General features: G+C 40.3%; 1 protein-coding gene across 1 annotated transcript in view; it reads left to right on the plus strand.

The window, feature by feature from the left end:
- Positions 1 to 18,350, plus strand: part of NEB (nebulin) — a 216,959-nt gene that overhangs the window by 143,363 nt on the left and 55,246 nt on the right. The window contains exons 104-123 of the mRNA XM_061135714.1: positions 235 to 546; positions 1,885 to 1,989; positions 2,099 to 2,203; positions 2,570 to 2,677; positions 3,931 to 4,038; positions 4,140 to 4,253; positions 4,701 to 4,898; positions 5,444 to 5,548; positions 6,233 to 6,337; positions 6,434 to 6,538; positions 9,209 to 9,316; positions 11,413 to 11,526; positions 11,841 to 12,038; positions 12,373 to 12,477; positions 13,099 to 13,203; positions 14,161 to 14,268; positions 15,855 to 15,962; positions 17,261 to 17,368; positions 17,916 to 18,020; positions 18,121 to 18,225. Coding sequence (XP_060991697.1) covers positions 235 to 546; positions 1,885 to 1,989; positions 2,099 to 2,203; positions 2,570 to 2,677; positions 3,931 to 4,038; positions 4,140 to 4,253; positions 4,701 to 4,898; positions 5,444 to 5,548; positions 6,233 to 6,337; positions 6,434 to 6,538; positions 9,209 to 9,316; positions 11,413 to 11,526; positions 11,841 to 12,038; positions 12,373 to 12,477; positions 13,099 to 13,203; positions 14,161 to 14,268; positions 15,855 to 15,962; positions 17,261 to 17,368; positions 17,916 to 18,020; positions 18,121 to 18,225 — 2,529 coding nt within the window. The remainder of the gene's footprint in view (positions 1 to 234; positions 547 to 1,884; positions 1,990 to 2,098; positions 2,204 to 2,569; positions 2,678 to 3,930; positions 4,039 to 4,139; positions 4,254 to 4,700; positions 4,899 to 5,443; positions 5,549 to 6,232; positions 6,338 to 6,433; positions 6,539 to 9,208; positions 9,317 to 11,412; positions 11,527 to 11,840; positions 12,039 to 12,372; positions 12,478 to 13,098; positions 13,204 to 14,160; positions 14,269 to 15,854; positions 15,963 to 17,260; positions 17,369 to 17,915; positions 18,021 to 18,120; positions 18,226 to 18,350) is intronic.

Consider the following 18,350-nt stretch of genomic DNA (forward strand, 5'->3'; position numbering starts at 1 on the left):
TGCTTCCCTAAAATCTCTAAGCCTTCAAATAAGATATTGCCAGACGTAGAAAATAAGTGTCTATTTTTCCATTTTTTAATTGAAATTTCTTCATCTCTATTTCAATTTTTTTTCATATTTGCTCTTGTGAGAGTAACAAAAATATCTGGGGCCTCAGCTTGCTTGATGTTTCGAGCCCCCTCTGCCTTGTGTCCTTGTCTAAGTTGATGGAATCTCTGTTCCTCTTCCCACCAGCTGAAATACAAAGCTGAACACGTCAAGCAGAAAGGTCATTATGTGGGTGTCCCGACGATGAGAGATGATCCCAAACTGGTTTGGTTCGAGCATGCAGGCCAGATTCAGAATGACAGACTTTACAAAGAGAACTATCATAAAACAAAGGCCAAAATCCATATACCTCCTGATATGGTGTCGGTGTTGGCAGCCAAGGAGGGACAGGCCCTTGCCAGTGACATTGATTACCGCAATTACCTGCACCAATGGATATGTCACCCTGACCAAAATGATGTTATTCAGGCAAGGAAGGCCTATGACCTACAGAGTGACGTAAGTGATTTTTGTCTCTTTAATTATGTAGAGGCATATGATCTACTCAGAATCATAAGCACCAACTTGGAGCCTCCAGTCTTTGAAACTCAGAACCATAAATATATAGTTTGCTCTCAGAAGGGAACTGAGGCTGGATATGAAGTAGAGGAAAGTTGGGAGCGGTAATGGACAGCTTTGCTTACTGACTGTGCATTTCTGAATAACATTCAAAGTCAAGTTTTAAGAAATCTGTTTCTGTACCATCTCTATCATCAACAATTCCTCACATGTGCATGGAAAATTGTCAACTGATTTAAAATAATCATTGGCTTGGGCGGGAGTTGACATTGATTTGGGATTTCAACAATATTACATGGTAGTGTAGTCAAGACCTGGGAATGCCTCCTCCTTGCTTTGCCAAGCATCTCGTTCCTTTCACGAAGAAGTTGCTTGCAAGGAATCAAAGCAAAAGGGACACAGTGTACTGATGAGCTGCAGAAGGGCCAGAAGCCCTTATGCAGAGGTTGGCAATGCTGGGAGAGAGAATGTATCTCAGGTCACCTCCCCCTGAAGCATGAATCAAGATCTCTCCCTGCCACCAGTAGTCTGTAGGAAACAGAAACACAATGCATCAGTGTGATGCTCAGAAGCACCAAGAAGCTAACCCTACCTGGGTCTTCTCATTATTACCAAAACAGGATGTCAGATTCTGCCTGCAGCACAGGTACTGAACTTGAACATCCCATCTCACTGGTGGCTGCATCAGGATAACCTTTGTGGAACTTTAATCAGATTAGCAACTCCTCTTTATGTAGTGTGCAGTGGCCTGAGAGAATCCAGGAAGTGGGGGCGAGGGTAAAGATAGACTGGAGGGGTGGCCCCCAACCCTACAAGACATGAGCATTTATTTGTGTGACTTCCTTTATTTAGTCTGAATACCCTACAGATTTCTATATAGCTATATATATGAAGTCCATCTATAACTTCTTTGGCAAAACCTTGTCTTATGCTCACAGGTGAAAACAATGGTTCCCTACCCTTAACTCCCACAGCATCTATGTGGTCTTCCTCTTGCAGTACCTACCACTGTCTACTTCATAGATAACTTCTCTCTACACTGCAGAGACTTTCTTTATACTCATCTCTCAAACCACCTTGCATAGTTCCTCATTCATATTAACAGCCATGAGAAATATTGCTCAGGTATACAGATGAAATCATGTTTGAATCAATGAGACAATAGCCACTAGAGAGAAAGCCTTAAAAACCTTCTGAAAAATTTGTTTCTAATCTGCTGCCTGATATCATGTGCCCGAGTTATTTACACCTGTATTATGTCTCCCTTTCTGCTCTCAGAATATCTACAAAGCTGACTTGGAGTGGCTCCGAGGCATTGGTTGGATCCCCCTGGATTCTGTGGACCATGTGAGGGTTACCAGGAACCAGGAAATGGTGAATCAGGTATGCAGAGCCTTTTCTTTCTACATAAAGCCTGGCCTCCCTACCTACCATGTGGGGATAGGTACCCTGTAGGGGACCACCTATCTTAATTATCTCTATTCCTTTCCAGATAAAATATAAGAAAGATGCTCTTGCCAACTATCCTAACTTTACAAGTGTGGTGGATCCTCCAGAGATTGTTCTTGCCAAGATTAACTCAGTCAATCAAAGTGATGTAAGTTTTCTTTGTGTATAATAAGGTATATAAACTGGGAGCTTAACTGTCTGTCGCTGAACAGACTTTCTTTAACTCCAGATAATGGTTTGAAAGAAAATGGGGAGTAAATTATAAGAAAATATTTGGGGGAGAATGTCTTGAAAGTCACTAGTAGGACATATACTGTACCCCTTTTAGATAATATCTAAATTATTATCCCAAACATTCCATTGTGTTAGTTATAATATAAATTATATATCATATAATGAAATTTAACCCATTGATTAATCTTTAAATGTAAATATTTTTTGCTAGGTATATCTTGTGAAACTTTAAATATATATTTAGAATAATCAAAGGTTCTCTTTTGTTTTCTCTCCTCAGGTAAAATATAAAGAAACATTTAATAAACGAATAAAGGGCAAGTATATCTTTTCTCCAGATACACCATATATCACCCACTCCAAAGACATGGAAAAACTCTACAGTACCGTAAGTTCTATTTTATGTGATGTACAACTCAGTTCTGAATTTTAAGCTTTTGTTAGTATTCATGCTCTTAGCTGACTTTATGAACAACTGAACTTATAAGAAGATGTATTATTTTGTTGTATTTATTCTTATTTTATAGCATATTATTCAGAGCAAGTAGTATTTATTCAGCTAGTATTGTTTGAGGCCCTGTGATGTGCCAGGCATTGAGGGAGACACTGAGGAGCTAAAGATCAAAATGATAGGACTTTCAGGAGTGTCTGCAAGTGAGGGAGATGATGTACAAATAAGGTGGATGAACCTAGAGCCTATTATACAGGGTGAAGTAAGTTAGAGAAAAACAAATATTGTACATTAATGCATAATTTGGAATCTAGAAAGATGGTACTGATGAACCTATTTGCAGGGCAGCAATGGAGACACAGACATAGAGAACAGACCTGTGGACACAGTAGGGGAAGGAGAAGGTGGGACGAATTGAAAGAGAAGCATGGAAACATATATATTACATATGCAATGTATATTTACATGTAATTTACATATATTTACATATAAATATATTTACATATGTAAAACAGATAGCCAATGGGAATTTGCTATATGCCTCAGCTAACTCAATCCAGTGCTCTGTGACAACCTAGAGCGGTTAGATGGAATGGGAGACGGGAGGGGACATAGGTATACCTATGGCTGATTCATGTTGATGTATGGCAGAGACCAACACAATATTGTAAAGCAATTATCCTCCAATTAAATAATTTTTTAAAAAGACAATAATGTAACAAGAGCTCTATCACTTCTGGGCACAGGTAGGACCAAGCAGCTACCAACAGAAAGAAGAGAGGAAAGGGTGGTCCCTTTTTAGCAATCATGTCCAGATATCGCCAGCCAGCAAGTGGATGACTTGCTCTCCAAATTTTAATTCAGCTTATCTAAAGGGTGTGTGTGTGTATGCTGAATGGGAAGCAATCATTGGTGATTCTCTCCCTGTGTGCAAATTTGTTTTCACTTTTATTAGAAATGTAAATAAAGTTAAACTCTATTATAAAATGTCTCGGGGTCAGTAGGTTTAATTTGCAACTAGTCCAAAGACTCTATCCTGTTCTTAAGTAGGCACACTATTGGCTGTAAATGAAAATTTAGGCCTTGCCTTTAAACATAAATACTTTACCTTGGTTTTACCATTTTCTTTCAAGTGACGTCTGGAAGAGGTTGAATGCAAAGTTTTGTTGATATGCGTTTCTTTGTCCTAGATACTGTATAAAAGGGCTTGGGAGGGAACCAAGGCCTATGGCTACACCCTGGATGAACGCTATATCCCCATTGTGGGAGCCAAGCATGCTGACTTTGTGAACAGTGAGGTCAGTAGGACTTTTTCCTTTCGTAAGTTTGAGAGTCTTTCTAGCCACAAAGGGCTGGTTGGAAAGTCCTAGTGATTCTCAATACCATACCTACTTCACAGCTGAAATACAAAGAGACGTATGAGAAGCTGAAGGGTCACTACCTGGCTGGAAAAGAAATCAGTGAGTTCCCCAACGTGGTTCACTGTCTGGACTTCCAAAAAATGAGAAGCTTGGTAAGCAAAGTTTACTTTAACAAGAGGATTTGCACACTTCAGTGTATTACTCTTCTGCCTATTTATAATCTGCCCTTTGTTTCAAAATCAGCTGGGGGTGGGATAGTGAGGAGTGAATCAGTCTTGAGACTTTCCCCGTCCCTGCCAAGTAGCCTTGCACACCTTTGGTAGCTGTCAGTTTTCACCCTTTCCCCCCTATTCCTCCAAACACGGTGAGGACTCTGTATTTGGAAAAAGGAGAAAACAAGGTTGGTTCCTCTTTGCTTTGTGTTATAGTAAAGGGATGGGAAATTTTTGAAGAAGTAGAATATATTAAAGTATCATTTTTTTAACCTTGGTCCAATCTAAAGGTATTGATGTATATTGAAAATAAGACTCTAGAAAAAATTGATCAGAGTAGCTTAATGGCTTTCTTATTTTTGTCTTTAAATATGTATCATTCTTTAGTTGAACTACAGAAGACATTATGAGGACACCAAAGCAAATGTTCATATCCCCCAAGATATGATGAATCACGTGTTGGCTAAAAGGTGTCAGTACATCCTCAGTGACCTGGAATATCGACACTACTTCCACCAGTGGACATCTCTTCCAGAAGAACCCAATGTTGTCCGGGTCCGACACGCGCAGGAGATCTTGAGTGATGTATGGGGTCCTTTCTGCAGCCTTCATCCAGCCCTGCCCGGGCCCCCATGCTCTTGTTGTCTCTGTATTCCTAAACCCTGCTGCTTTTCAATACAAAGTAGCAGGAGTAACTTTTTTTTGATGTAAAGATCCCCTCAGAGCGATGAGACACCTGTGTTAATTCTTTAATCTCTTCAACACTAGACTAAAACTGAGCTGTTACTCTCCTCCTAAACTTCTTTAGACTAGGGCATTGGGCTTCCCTGGTAGCTCAGCTGGTAAAGAATCCTCCTGCAATGCAGGAGACCCCTGTTTGATTCCTGGGTTGGGAAGTTTCCTTGGAGAAAAGATAGGCTACCCACTCCAGTAGTCTTGGGCTTAGCTTTTGCTCTCCTCCTAAACTTCTTTAGACTAGGGCATTAAAGACCTTCCAACTGTTGAAAAACCTATCCTATGGCAGCTGAGTATATACTAAGCACAGCCAAAGGCTAACAGGAGAAAATCAAATGCTCGATTGGAAGTTCAGTTAGTACCAGTCACCTTTCACTGTTCCTTCTTTCTTGCAGAATGTGTATAAGAATGACTTGAATTGGCTGAAAGGCATTGGGTGTTACGTTTGGGATACACCCCAGATCCTCCATGCGAAGAAGTCATATGACCTCCAGAGTCAGGTGAGCTGTATTCCTAGACGGACTAGCTCACTGTGTACTCCATGATGCTCCCAGTGAGGTAACAGCAAGACTGTCTCTGTGCCCAGGTGGAAAAAGTGGCTCTGACAGTACACAATCTAAGGGAACCAAAGACCCCTGCCAATAAAACCTCTTCTGGTGGCTGGCTCTTGTGCTGGCCTTCCTCAGTTTAAGTCTCCCCTGTGGTTGAAGGCTGTAGACATTTATAGCAGACTGTTATCTGGGAGCTATTTCATAGTGAACTACTCTCAAGCCATTGATACCTTAGTTGATCAGGTTGACTGACAGGGAGTAGAAACCAAATGCATACCTTAACCATAAGTATTTAACTTTTGAAGTAAAAAGTAGTTGTTTGGAAAACTTCACAGCAAAAATTCATCTCAGAGAGGCAGCTATCTGATGGATGTTGAAATTGAGGGTCTGTTGTCAGGGACAGAGTATAAGCGTGAAAAGACAACATGATGAAGGAGGGACCTAGCAAAGATCCAGACTCCACTTTTGGTCAAGAGAAACTGTTAGTTTTGGCAGCTGTACAAAGCCTGCAGGACTGTCCAACCTATCCTTTTTGTTAAGATTAAAGCAGAAACCCAGAAATGTACATCTAAGTTGGCACAAATGGCAGACCTGCATTTTACCATTTTCAGTAACTTTTCTTTTTCTTCACAGATACTGTACACAGAAGCAGGTAAAGAAAATCTAAAGAATTACAACCTGGTCACAGACACACCACTTTACGTGACTGCTCTTCAAAGTGGCATTAATGCCAGTGAGGTGAGTCTTCCATGCACAGCTCTCCCAGGACAAGCTGTGATGGTCTTACATGTTGTCAAATAATGGAAAAGAATAACCCATCTTCTTTGTCTGTAGGTGAAATATAAAGAGAATTATCATCAGATCAAAGACAAATACACGACAGTTCTAGAAACGGTGGATTATGACAGAACCAAGAATCTGAAGGATCTGTTTAGCAGTGTGAGTTGAGTTTTCTTTTCTCTGTATTTGAGTTACCTTTTCCACCTTTAGAGACAATAAGAGATTAAAAGGAACAAGCAAACTTACCCCCAAAGGTCTTTCTAATCTTTTTCCTGGAGCCTTAAGTTCCTACTTTATCTTATAAATTCTAATAGGTACAAGAAAATAAGCCCCAATTTGAGTATTGTTCTATGTCATGCAGTTGATAAAAATTCACTAACTCATTCCCTAGTGCAAACAGGTACTGTTGGAGCTATTCTTTGTTGACCTTGAACTTGTTTTTCCCTAGCTTTTCCTTTGGCCAGTGACTTATAGATCAAGAGAGGCACTCTTTTTTCCTCCTCTGAATTGGTTAATTCATCAAACATTTTTTAAACTTCATTTTGAAATAATTTTAGATTTACAGAAAAATTGCAAAAAGTATTAAAGAGAATTCCCATATACTTTTCTCCATAGAACAATTACCAAAACAAAAGAAATAAACATTGTAATAATGTTATAGACTTTATCCAGACTTCAACAGTATTTCCACTAAAGTGCTTTTCTGTCCCAGATGCCAGTCCAGGATCCCATGCTGCATTTGGTTATCATGACTCCTTAGTCTCTTTGTATCTGAGAATTTCTTAATTCTTCCTTGTCTTTTTCTGATCTTGACCCTTTTGAAGAGTTCTGGCCAGTTATTGTTTAGAATGTTTTAAAGCTTGAGTTGATCTTAAGTTTGCTCATGATTAGGTTTAAGGTATTCCTATTTTTGGCAAGAATAGCACAGAAGTGATGTGCCCTTCTCAGACCATCATAGCCAGTGGTACATGGTATCAGTACCTGGGAATGACCTTGATCACTTATTTTAAGTTGCTATCTGCTGGGATTCTCCACTGTAGACTTTCTTTTTTACCTTTGATATTAATAAATATCTTGGACGAGATTCTTGGGACTGTGCAATTATCCTGTTTCTCCTTACACTTTCTCTCATATATTTTAGCATCCATTGATGGATCTTACCTGCAAGAATTGTTACAGTTCCCTACCAGTTGTTTTCTCTTGCCCTTATCCCTTCTACATTTATTGATTGGAATTCTTCTGTAAGGAACAGCTGTTCCTTCTACACTGTCAGTTTCTCTGTTTATTTGTATCAGTATAGGCTCATGGATATTTATTTTATTCTATGGGATAGAATCTAATGTTACTGTTTTTTATTTTGATGCTCAAATGGTTTCAGCTTTGCTATTGGGAACTATTGTTGTCTAATACAATTCATCACCACAGGGTTCATTCACCTTTTCCTTGTTTTTAACTTATTTTTCCAACTTGTAACTTTCTAATTCCTTTCCAATGAAAACATTGACTCTCATTATCTATGATATATCTACTTATTTGTGCCACCCTTGTATGCATATAAAATACTTTCAGAATTTCTAACACACACCCCTGTGAGAAACAAACTTACTAACTAGAGTAAGGTGTTTTGTGTACAGTTATTTTTGCTTATAGCCTTAGAATATCCAGTCAAGATACCATTTTATAAACTAACTCAGTTGTTTTCTTCACCACTTCCTTCACTGTAGCTTTGTTATACATTTGTAATACAGTTAGATTTATCTGCTACAGTGTGTATTCTATTTTAGTTCCCTTCCCCATTCTGATTCTTGGTTGTTTGTTTTAATTTGCATACAGTAAATTTTACTCTTTGTGGTACATAGTACTGACAAATACATAAAATCATGTATTCACCATTATAGTCAAGATACAGAAAAATTCTATATCACCTCCAAATTAACCCTTTCTGCCCCACTCCTCTCCCCTGGCATCCACAGAGTTTTTTTTCCTGTCCCTATTGTTTTACTTTTTCCAGAAGGTCACTTAAATATGATTACATGGTGTGTAGCCATTAGGTCTGTCTTCTTTCTCTTAGCAAAATGCATTTACATGTTAGCAAATGGCTGCCTAAATCAGTACTTTATCCTTTTTATAGCAAAACAAAATTCTAAACCATAGTTTTTCCAGTCACAGCTAAAAGCACACCTGAGTTGCATCCAGTTTTTGACAATTATGTAAAGATGCTGTATATATTTGCATATAGGTTTTTTGTGTTCATGGGCTTCCCTTGTGGCTCAGCTGGAAAAGAATCCGCCTCCAATGCGGGAGACCTGGGTTTGATCCCTGGGTTGGGAAGATCCCCTGGAGAAAGGAAAGGCTACCCACTCCAGTATTCTGGCCTGGAGAATTCCATGGACTGTATAGTCCATGGGGTCACAAAGAGTCGGACACGACTGAGCGACTTTCATTTCACTTTGTGTGATCATAGCCTTTTATTTCTTCTGAGTAAATAAATACCTAGAAATGGAAACATTTTATCTCCTGCTATGTCTATTTAATATTAGTGGTTTTCATCCTCTAGGAATCCTAAACCTATGGAGGAATGAATAGGTCATCAAAATCTCTGATAACTGTCAAACTGTGATAAGTGCTATGGGAGAGAACAAAATAATGGACTCTGAAATTATGAACAAGTCAGTAAAACAGTTATTTACTTAGGAGCACTTGGCTCCCACAGAGTGAGATTTGGGGTTGTTAGGGAATGTCTAAGAAGGACAGAAACTGGGAAAATTTGCCACTGGAAGCTATCCAGGTTGCATTATTCTGTGTTCACAAGATTTTTAACCCCTACAGAACGTGTACAAGGAGGCCTGGGATAAAGTGAAAGCCACCAGCTACATCCTGCCTACTAACACCATGTCCCTGACACATGCCAAGAACCAGAAGTACATGGCCAGCCATGTAAGTCAATTAGCCTTCCCACCATTCCTTGCCCTTCCCTGCTCTCCTCTCCCAGAATGTTTCTGGTTGGTTCCTGTGCTGCCCAGAAGGACCCTCAGCACTTTCAAAGGGGCACACCACCAAAAAATTCCAGGCGCTCGGTCGTCACAAAATCTGTGCATTTAGTTTTCCTCTCAAGGGCTGTAAAGTCCAGAGACAGTCATACACACATGAAGGACACCAGTGTGACCTTTTAGGCCTCCTATGTGCAAATGGCATGGGTGGATATGGATATTTTTGCCAGAAATGAAATAGAGGACATAATACCCCATATAAAATGCACTCTTTTTTTAATAGAATTATGTGACCTTTGGTAGAAAAATAAACCAGTGAATGTGATAACTAGTTATTTCATCAGCCCCAAATATATGATTTAAGAGTAAATCATTAACTTTATAACTATGAAATATAAAAATTTAAAAATCTTTTGAAACTGTTTTTTAAAAACAAAACTTTTCATAGGTATAGACATAATTTTCAAAAAATCCTAAATCACATGAGCTGTTTAAATATAGTATAAGGTCTTAGCACTTTTAACCCTTTATGCCTAATATGTTAAGTAAAACCTTTTATTGTAAAACTCCCTATAAATTTCATTGCAGTTCTAATAGGCCTAGTTTTCTTTCAGAAACTTTGCCTCTATTAGAGACTTTTACCTCTTAACTTTGAACATTTTATGTAACACTTTAGACCAATATTTCTCAGATCTTTTTTCCCACACTGAGAAATCTATTTTGTACTGCAGATCAACACATACATATATACCTGAAGTTTTTGAGAGTTCCTTCTGACATAAGTATTTTACAGAAGAGTACTTATTGCTACACTAAAGACAGTGCATCCTGATCTTTCAATTCTATTCTCTTAATCTTCATATAAATGCTAGAGACCCAGGAAGTTGGTTTCACTACCATCTAACGGGCCTGGAAATGCACAGTATAGAAAAAGACTTGGTTAGACAACATATATGGAATTAATTTTTACCCAGAGGGTAAAATTAAATCTATATGATTTTTCCCAGACCTAACTTAATTTGGAAGATTGCAAACAGACTAGCCCAAAGGATCAAGCTTTTCATTCGAGAATTTTTTGTAGATAGTTTTCAGAAAGCTCGGCAAAGGCTTTTTCCTTTAGTCATGAAAAAAACTTACAGATGCAAGATTCTCCAGGCAAATTGTTCTTGAAATGATATCAAACATAGAGAAATTAATTGTTAAAAGAAGGATTTCAACCTTAGTTTTTTTTTTAATGCCTTTGAATACTAGTTTCTTTATAACTGAGGAATAGCTTAGATATAAGGAGCATGTGAACTAATGTTCTAGAAAATTCTGATGGGAATTTCCTTGATTTCCATCAGTGAAGAGTTTTACTGAAATTCTGCATAAATACTCCTATCTTTCCTTTTTTTGTCTTAACCGAGATGTGGGCCTCTGAGTTGTAAGAGAATTGTTATTTTATCATATGCCAGAAGAGAGGATCCCAGTCTCTGTAAAGGCCTTTCCTCCTAGTCCATAAAATAAAGAAACATTCATTAATAGGCAATATGGCTTAAGAACTAGACATCAGTTTTCCCATAGAATTTAGTTGCACTGTATTTTTGGAAAACCTCATAGAAACTGAAATTCAAGGATTGAGTCTGTTACGCACCAGACTTGTCAGTTATTAAAAACAAAGAAATTCCTGAGCACATTTTTCATCTTTTACTATGGTTAAGAAAAACAAAGCCAATATCACAAAAGAGATCATTTTTAAATTACATCATCTTTAAAATTAGTTGTAGTACCAGCAGAAATACTTGTATTGGTATGGGAGTTTTTAAAATGATATCTACAGGATGTTTACACATAGTCTGATCTAATCGTCAGGTAATCCTATGGCATGTATCATGCTCCCCCTACCTCTGGGCACAGACAGAGAAACAAGCTCAGAAAAGTGCTGACCCCAAGGTGACCCGTCTCAGAGTTGGGTTCTTATTAATTAAGTCTCATGTTCTGTTAACAATATAGATCCATCACTCTTCAAAACTGTTTTACTTCCTTTGTATTTTCTCTCTATAGACCAAATACCGTGAAGAATATGAGAAGTTCAAAGCTCTTTACACTTTACCCAGAAGTGTTGACGATGATCCGAACACAGCACGGTGCCTCCGAGTTGGCAAGTTTAACATCGACGTAAGTGATCCTAAAGGCTGGTTTCAAAAGCCAAGTAACAGAACCACCAACTCTAAGTCGGAACATCATTCTCTTCAGCAATGCGCATGGCACTGACTGTGCACATGTGAAGAAGCTGAGAGTTATTTCAGCCCATACTGCTTCCCCCAACCCCTATGAATCTGTAGAAAGTGTCAGAAACTTCCAGTCCCCACTCTGCCCCCAACCTGTTGCTCTAAGTGGTGCCTGACCTCTGTGGTGTCTAAGAAAGGCACGTGTTGTCATGATCCTTGCATAGTTCCCTGTGTAACTGGTGTGTTACATTATCTCCACAGCGCCTGTACAGATCTGTTTATGAGAAGAACAAGATGAAAATCCACATAGTGCCTGACATGGTAGAGATGGTTACCGCTAAGGATTCTCAGAAGAAAGTCAGTGAGATCGACTACCGCCTTCACCTCCACGAATGGATTTGCCACCCCGACTTGCAAGTCAACAGTCACGTCAGGAAGGTCACAGACCAGATCAGTGACGTAAGTCCACTGCTCATGAAGGTCCTCCTCCCCAGCCCCACACCGTGCCCCCCACCCCACCCCCTGAAGAAAGACTGACTCACTTGGTTCTTCAGCTCAGCCCTCTTCCAGAATCACCTTCCTGTACACTCAGGGGTCTGCCAGGAATTTGAGCTGTCCCTAGAAGCAGGGCTCTGCATGCTGAAGTCTGCAGAGCACCCATGGCCTCAGGGCATAATGTCTTGCTTTTTGTTCTGCAAAGTCATCCTGGGTCTGGAGCGTGTCTGTGTCTTTGGTGTTAAAGTTCCAGTCAAGTTTTCTTGTTCTGACCCCCTCCATCTGTTGCAACCTCCAGATTGTGTACAAGGATGACCTCACCTGGCTGAAAGGCATTGGTTGCTACGTCTGGGACACTCCTGAGATTCTCCACGCCAAGCATGCTTACGATCTACGCAACGATGTGAGTTTACCTTGTTTTTTGGGTTTTGGTTCTTTCAAGTATGCTTCCTTCCCTGTGTGGTCTAGAGTCAAGGGGAGAGGATGTCAAGTACAGACACTGTCACACCCAACTGTGTCTGAAGTGGTGATGAGGGATGGCCGAGCTGGAGGAAGATGCTGAAGAGCAGAGTGGCCATTTCTCAGGAATGCAGACAATGCAGATGAGCTGTCCCATTGTCCTCTGGTACAGAAGGGACCCCTGGTTCTTCTCACCACTTTATGAATGATTTTGGATATATTAATGAGCACATAATACCTATTGTTAGAAACATCTCATTTATTAGGAGTCTGTGATGCTATGGACAGGATCTATTTGTAAAGAGAGGATTTGCTAGGTAAGGTAATACTATAATCAAGATTTTAGTAAGAAAGCTTAAATATTTCTAGGAAGGCAGTTGTCAAGCCTCCTAGAAGACTCTAGACAATCCATGTGACTATAAGCATTGATTATGCTGATTGTTATAAAATTCAGGGCTATTGTAATGCCATGAGTTAAAAGCAACCAAGCTCTATGTGAAAACCAACAATTTCAAATATACTGAATGGTCTAACACAGGCTTATTTTCTTTCTTCCTCTTGACAGATCAAGTACAAAGCTCACATGCTGAAAACAAGGAACAATTACAAGTTGGTTACTGACACTCCGGTCTATGTTCAGGCTGTCAAAAGTGGGAAACAGCTAAGTGATGTAAGTGCCCACTGGAGAAGTTACTTCAGGGAGAGGAAAACAGGGCCACCACGCTAGCAAGAGTGGGAAGAACAAAAGACAGGTCAGGGCCAGGCCGTTTCTCAGTGGGAGACCAGTGTTGGTGCCTTAGAAAGTACTGAGGAGTCTTCTCTGATTTCCTAAAACCTGATGTGTTCTATTAGTTTCCTGGGGTGGCATTGTAAGTAATCCAAGTTTATGAAATCCTTAGTGTTTTAGAACTTCCCAGGTTGCTTTTTGTATCCTTGTGTCATGAGCAATGCTTTATGCCTCACCGTCTCAGCTTTCTAATTCATCTAGTGCTCACTGTGGTAAGGGAAGATCCCCTGGAGGAGGGCATGGCCACCCACTCCAGTATTCTTGCCTGGAGAATCCCATGGACAGTCCATAGCATTGCAAAGAGTTGGATGCGACTTAGCACATGTGCATGCATGATGAGATGGAGAGAAGAGGGTCTCTGCAGTTACTGATGAGGCTTCTAGCACATGTAATCTGATAGACTTGAGAGAGGCACTTAATCCCCTGAGCCTCAGCATCCTTATGTGGGCAGCGGGAAAGTGGATGGAAATACCTGTGTAATAGCACAGTGGTACAGAGCAGGCTGCCCCCTTTTTACTAACCCCACAGGTTAATAAGCAAATGTTAAATCCCACCAGTGAGTCAGAACATGAAAACCTTTTATTGTGGAACTCGTGGTGGTAAAACGCCTGTTCTTCCTCTTCATATGCCTGAGCTGACTCTTCCACTGATTTCTCGGCGTGGGATCCACACACTGGCCCTATTCCATTGGACAAGGCCTAGTACTCGAGATAGAGTTCCTGAGGCAAAGGGAGCAGGCTGCCGTCTTTATATTAAGAGACTTGCATTTGCATTTACTTTGCTTCTTTTAACCCTGAGGCCACAGTGCAGTCCACTCACTCTGCTTCTCTCTGCATCCAGGCTGTCTACCACTATGACTACGTGCACAGCATCAGAGGCAGAGTGGCTCCGACCACAAAAACCGTGGATCTGGATCGGGCCCTTCATGCATACAAGCTCCAGAGTGAGGTGAGCAGTGGGAGCTGGGCAGACTGCCCGGCAGAAACCCAGGACGAGGGCCAGGCCTCTGTAGAAGTGGCCTCTCCTGGGTATCCTCAGCCTGACCTTGTAAATCATAAAGACTGCTCCAGTCACATGAGCTAAACAAAACAAACAGAAAAACAGTGTATCGCCTGTCTGCCCTCTTGGCTGAGAGCAAGCAGTGGGCATTTTTGGAAAAATGCATACACAGAGGAGGATCAATCAACTATCTTTGCTCTCAAAAAGCTTACAGTCCAAGACAAGAGGACAAAGACAAGGCATGTAGTCATAAAAGACCATGTACAGTAAGAAATAAAGCTAAAGATTGCAGTTAGAATTCAGAAGAGAAAGAAACTAGATTCCACTCACATATTTAATATCCTTGTTCTTTGTTATCTGGTAGTCAGGAAGATCCCCTGGAGAAGGAAATGGCAACCCACTCCAGTATTCTTGCCTGGAGAATCCCATGAACAGAGGAGCCTGGTGGACTACAGTCCATGGAATCGCAAAAGAGTCGGGTGCGGCTTAACGACTAACACTTTCACTTTCAGTGTTACATTGGTCTCAAGTTTAATGCCTCTCTCCTGTATTGAATGTTAAAAGTAATTTGGTTTTTAATATTTTAAGTACTAGTCTTAATTCCTATACCTCCCCTGAGAGACAGAATATTTCAAATCATAGAAACTCCTTTCCTCCTCCTGCATGGAATATGAGCCTCCTGACCCAACAGCCTAACATCAAGACATTGTGTTTATGGGCTCCCAAAGATGTGTCTCATAATTACTACTATCTCAGGATTGGTGATGGTTTGAATATCAGCTAAGCATAGGGTTAACCACAGAGGTGGCGCTGGCTGCCTGTTTACTTTTCCCAAATTATTACTGGATGCTATTCTGTGAACCAGGCATATGTTTAGAAATAGAAGTATTTTCTTTGAGCCTCTTCACTCATTGCTCTTTAAAAAAAAAAATATGTTGAGTAATTTAATATGTATGGATGTGAGAGTTAGACTATAAAGAAAGATGAGCGCCGAAGAATTGATGCTTTTGAACTGCGGTATTGGAGAAGACTCTTGAGAGTCCCTTGGACTGCAAGGAGATCCAGCCAGTCCATCCTAAAGGAGATCAGTCCTGGGTGTTCATTTGGAAGGACTGATGTTGAAGCTGAAACTCCAATACTTTGGCCACCTGATGTGAAGAGCTGACTCATTTGAAAAGACCCTGATGCTGGGAAAGATTCATGGCAGGAGGAGAAGGGGACGACAGAGGATGAGATGGTTGGATGGCATCACCGACTCAACGGACATGGGTTTGGGTAAACTCCCGGAGTTGGTGATGGACAGGGAGGCCTGGCGTGCTGTGGTTCATGGGGCCACAAAGAGTCAGACACGACTGAGCAACTGAACTGAATTTAATTCATTGCTTGACTCTTAGAATTTACTTAATTCCTTCTTGAAATCAATTCAGTGAGTGTAAGTAGATTGAAAACCTAACACAAGCTGGAAATGATTTGTTTAACTTAGATCCATCATTTGATATAGTTGTCATTTAACTTGCTCTTCTTCATTCTGGCAGAATCTGTACCGAAAAGCTGGCCTGCATGCCCTGCCTACTGGATACAGGCTTCCAGTTGACACCCCTCACTTCAAACACACCAAGGACACCCGATACATGAGCAGCTATGTGAGTGGTCTCCTCCTTGTTGAGATGGGGCTTAAAGTAGGAAGGAGGATACTAATATTTATTAATAGCCTATTTTCATCCCCTTACTCACACCCTGAAGTTTCAGCATGATACAACGATGGGAGGAAATTCCCTTGCAGTTCATTGGTTAGGACTTGTCACTTTCACTGAGAGGGACACAGATTTAATCCCTGGTTGGGGAACTAGGATCTTTCATGTCATGCAGTGAGGCCAAAAAAAAGATGGAATTAAAATAGTTTTTTAAAAAAACGATGGTAGCAGGGAAGGGAGATGGTGTATTTTCTAGGCGTGCCTGGTTAGCATGATGGGTTAGTAAACGACTTTCATGGGGTTCTATCTTCATGACTCAGTTACCTTGGCTCAGGGATCATGGCTGCCATAATGCTTCTAATTCTGTTGGCCTTAACACAGAAACATCCTGAACTATTTCAAATCACCTACTGGAAATGCTCCTTCATATGTGCACTACTGCTGTGTGGCGATACTGTAGTCTGCCTTCTGCAATATCTTATTATTAAAAAAATACAACTTCACCGTGTGTTCCTTTGACAAGAAGACTCTGCTACTTGCCTCATGACTGACCTTCTGTGCCCGTTTCCTAGAAAGCTCAGCGGGTACTTAGGTTCTCATTCCTGCAGCTTCCCCGGGCATTAGCAACCTTTCCCACTAGTGTCAGGTTGGGATGTAATGAGCAGACCGGGAGAGGCGTTGTCTATCCTGGTGACTCTGGCCTTTAGGCCATACCACAAACCAGCCATCAGCTCAAAAATGAGATCTTCCCTCCATAGTGCCCTCCAGAGCCCTGGAAATTGAACCTACTGACTAGCAAAGTCCCACAGCCAGTGACCCAGTAAGATGGTTTCCAAAACAAAGTCACAGATTTAGTTATCTAACATCATTCTTTTAAACAGTTTATGAAATTGTTCATCCGTCAGTCTTAAAATCAGTCTCTCATTTCTGCTTTGCATATTCTTAATTTCCTAGCCATATTGGGACTAAAAATACAGGTTTTTTTGTTGTGTTTTGCCTACCAACTTACAAACAGATTTAATCTAGGCAACCATGAATTGTATTCCTTTCTGGATCTGGCTTTATTAGCCAACAAAATAGTTTTCAAGATTTAGATTATTATAGAAATTTTGTCAATGATTTTTTTCCATACTTAATGCTTAGAGAGTAGTTTTCAAATGAAAGTGACAACCCTCTTCTATTTGACAAATGTGATGCTTACTCTTTGTTCATCCATCAGAGATCTCATTCTCACTTTGCTTTTGCAGTTTAAGTACAAAGAAGTTTATGAACACATGAAGGCATATGGGTACACACTTGGACCCAATGATGTCCCATTTGTCAACGTCCGAAGGGTCAACAGCATTATCAACGAGGTACTGTGATTATTAATTCTGTGAGGAGTTTCAAAGACCATGGCTTTGTTTGCAATGCATTAAGGATTAGTTGTATTTCAGCTACAAACTTTAATTTATCAGCAAGGAATAAGGGGATCCTGTCATCATTTTGATACTGGTATCCTTTGGCAATATTTTTATATATTTAGTAATACCTTTGTTGAGACCCACCCATCCATAGATTGTGATGCAAATTAATTCCTTCTTTTGACATTTGTATTAAAAAAATCTTTAATAAGGTTGCATATTAGTCTGATTCATGAGCTTGAATGGTTTTCTACGTGAACTATTGGTTTGAATATCTAACCCTACTTTCCAGCCATCTGATAGAAAGTGGAAGCCTGTGCTTCAAATTTTTCACTGAAGTAAAATAAATATCATTTTCCATGTTTTTCTAATTTCAATCACTTTCTGTACCTTAATCTTGCCTTTTACGGCTCTTTAAATATGTGAAATATTTGATTAATGTACAGATGCCCTCATCATCCTACACTAAACACCTGGAATGGTTTTCTCTCCAATGCAGAGACTGTATCGACAACTATACCACAAACTGAAAGACAAGATCCACACCACTCCCGACACTCCTGAAATCCGCCAAGTCAAGAAGACTCAAGAGGCTGTCAGCGAGGTGGGTATTTTCATAGGAGAGAGGGGAGGCATGGAACCCAAGGGTAAAGGTCAACCATTGGTCTCTAATTTATGTGTTTATGGGCATTTTCCCCCTGTAGTTGATTTACAAATCAGACTTCTTCAAAATGCAAGGCCACATGATCTCGCTGCCGTACACACCCCAGGTGCTTCACTGCCGCTACGTGGGAGACATCACCAGCGATGTAAGTGTCTCATAAGGGTCTTTCTGAGGGACTCTTAACAAGAAGCAGGCTTGCTCTCCACATGGAAGCCAACCAGTCTTTGAGCAGCCTTTTGCATTGAGTACTTGTAAACTGAGTGTACAACT

The sequence above is a fragment of the Dama dama genome, chromosome 33 (assembly GCF_033118175.1).
Source record: "Dama dama isolate Ldn47 chromosome 33, ASM3311817v1, whole genome shotgun sequence".
NCBI classification, from domain to species: domain Eukaryota; kingdom Metazoa; phylum Chordata; class Mammalia; order Artiodactyla; family Cervidae; genus Dama; species Dama dama.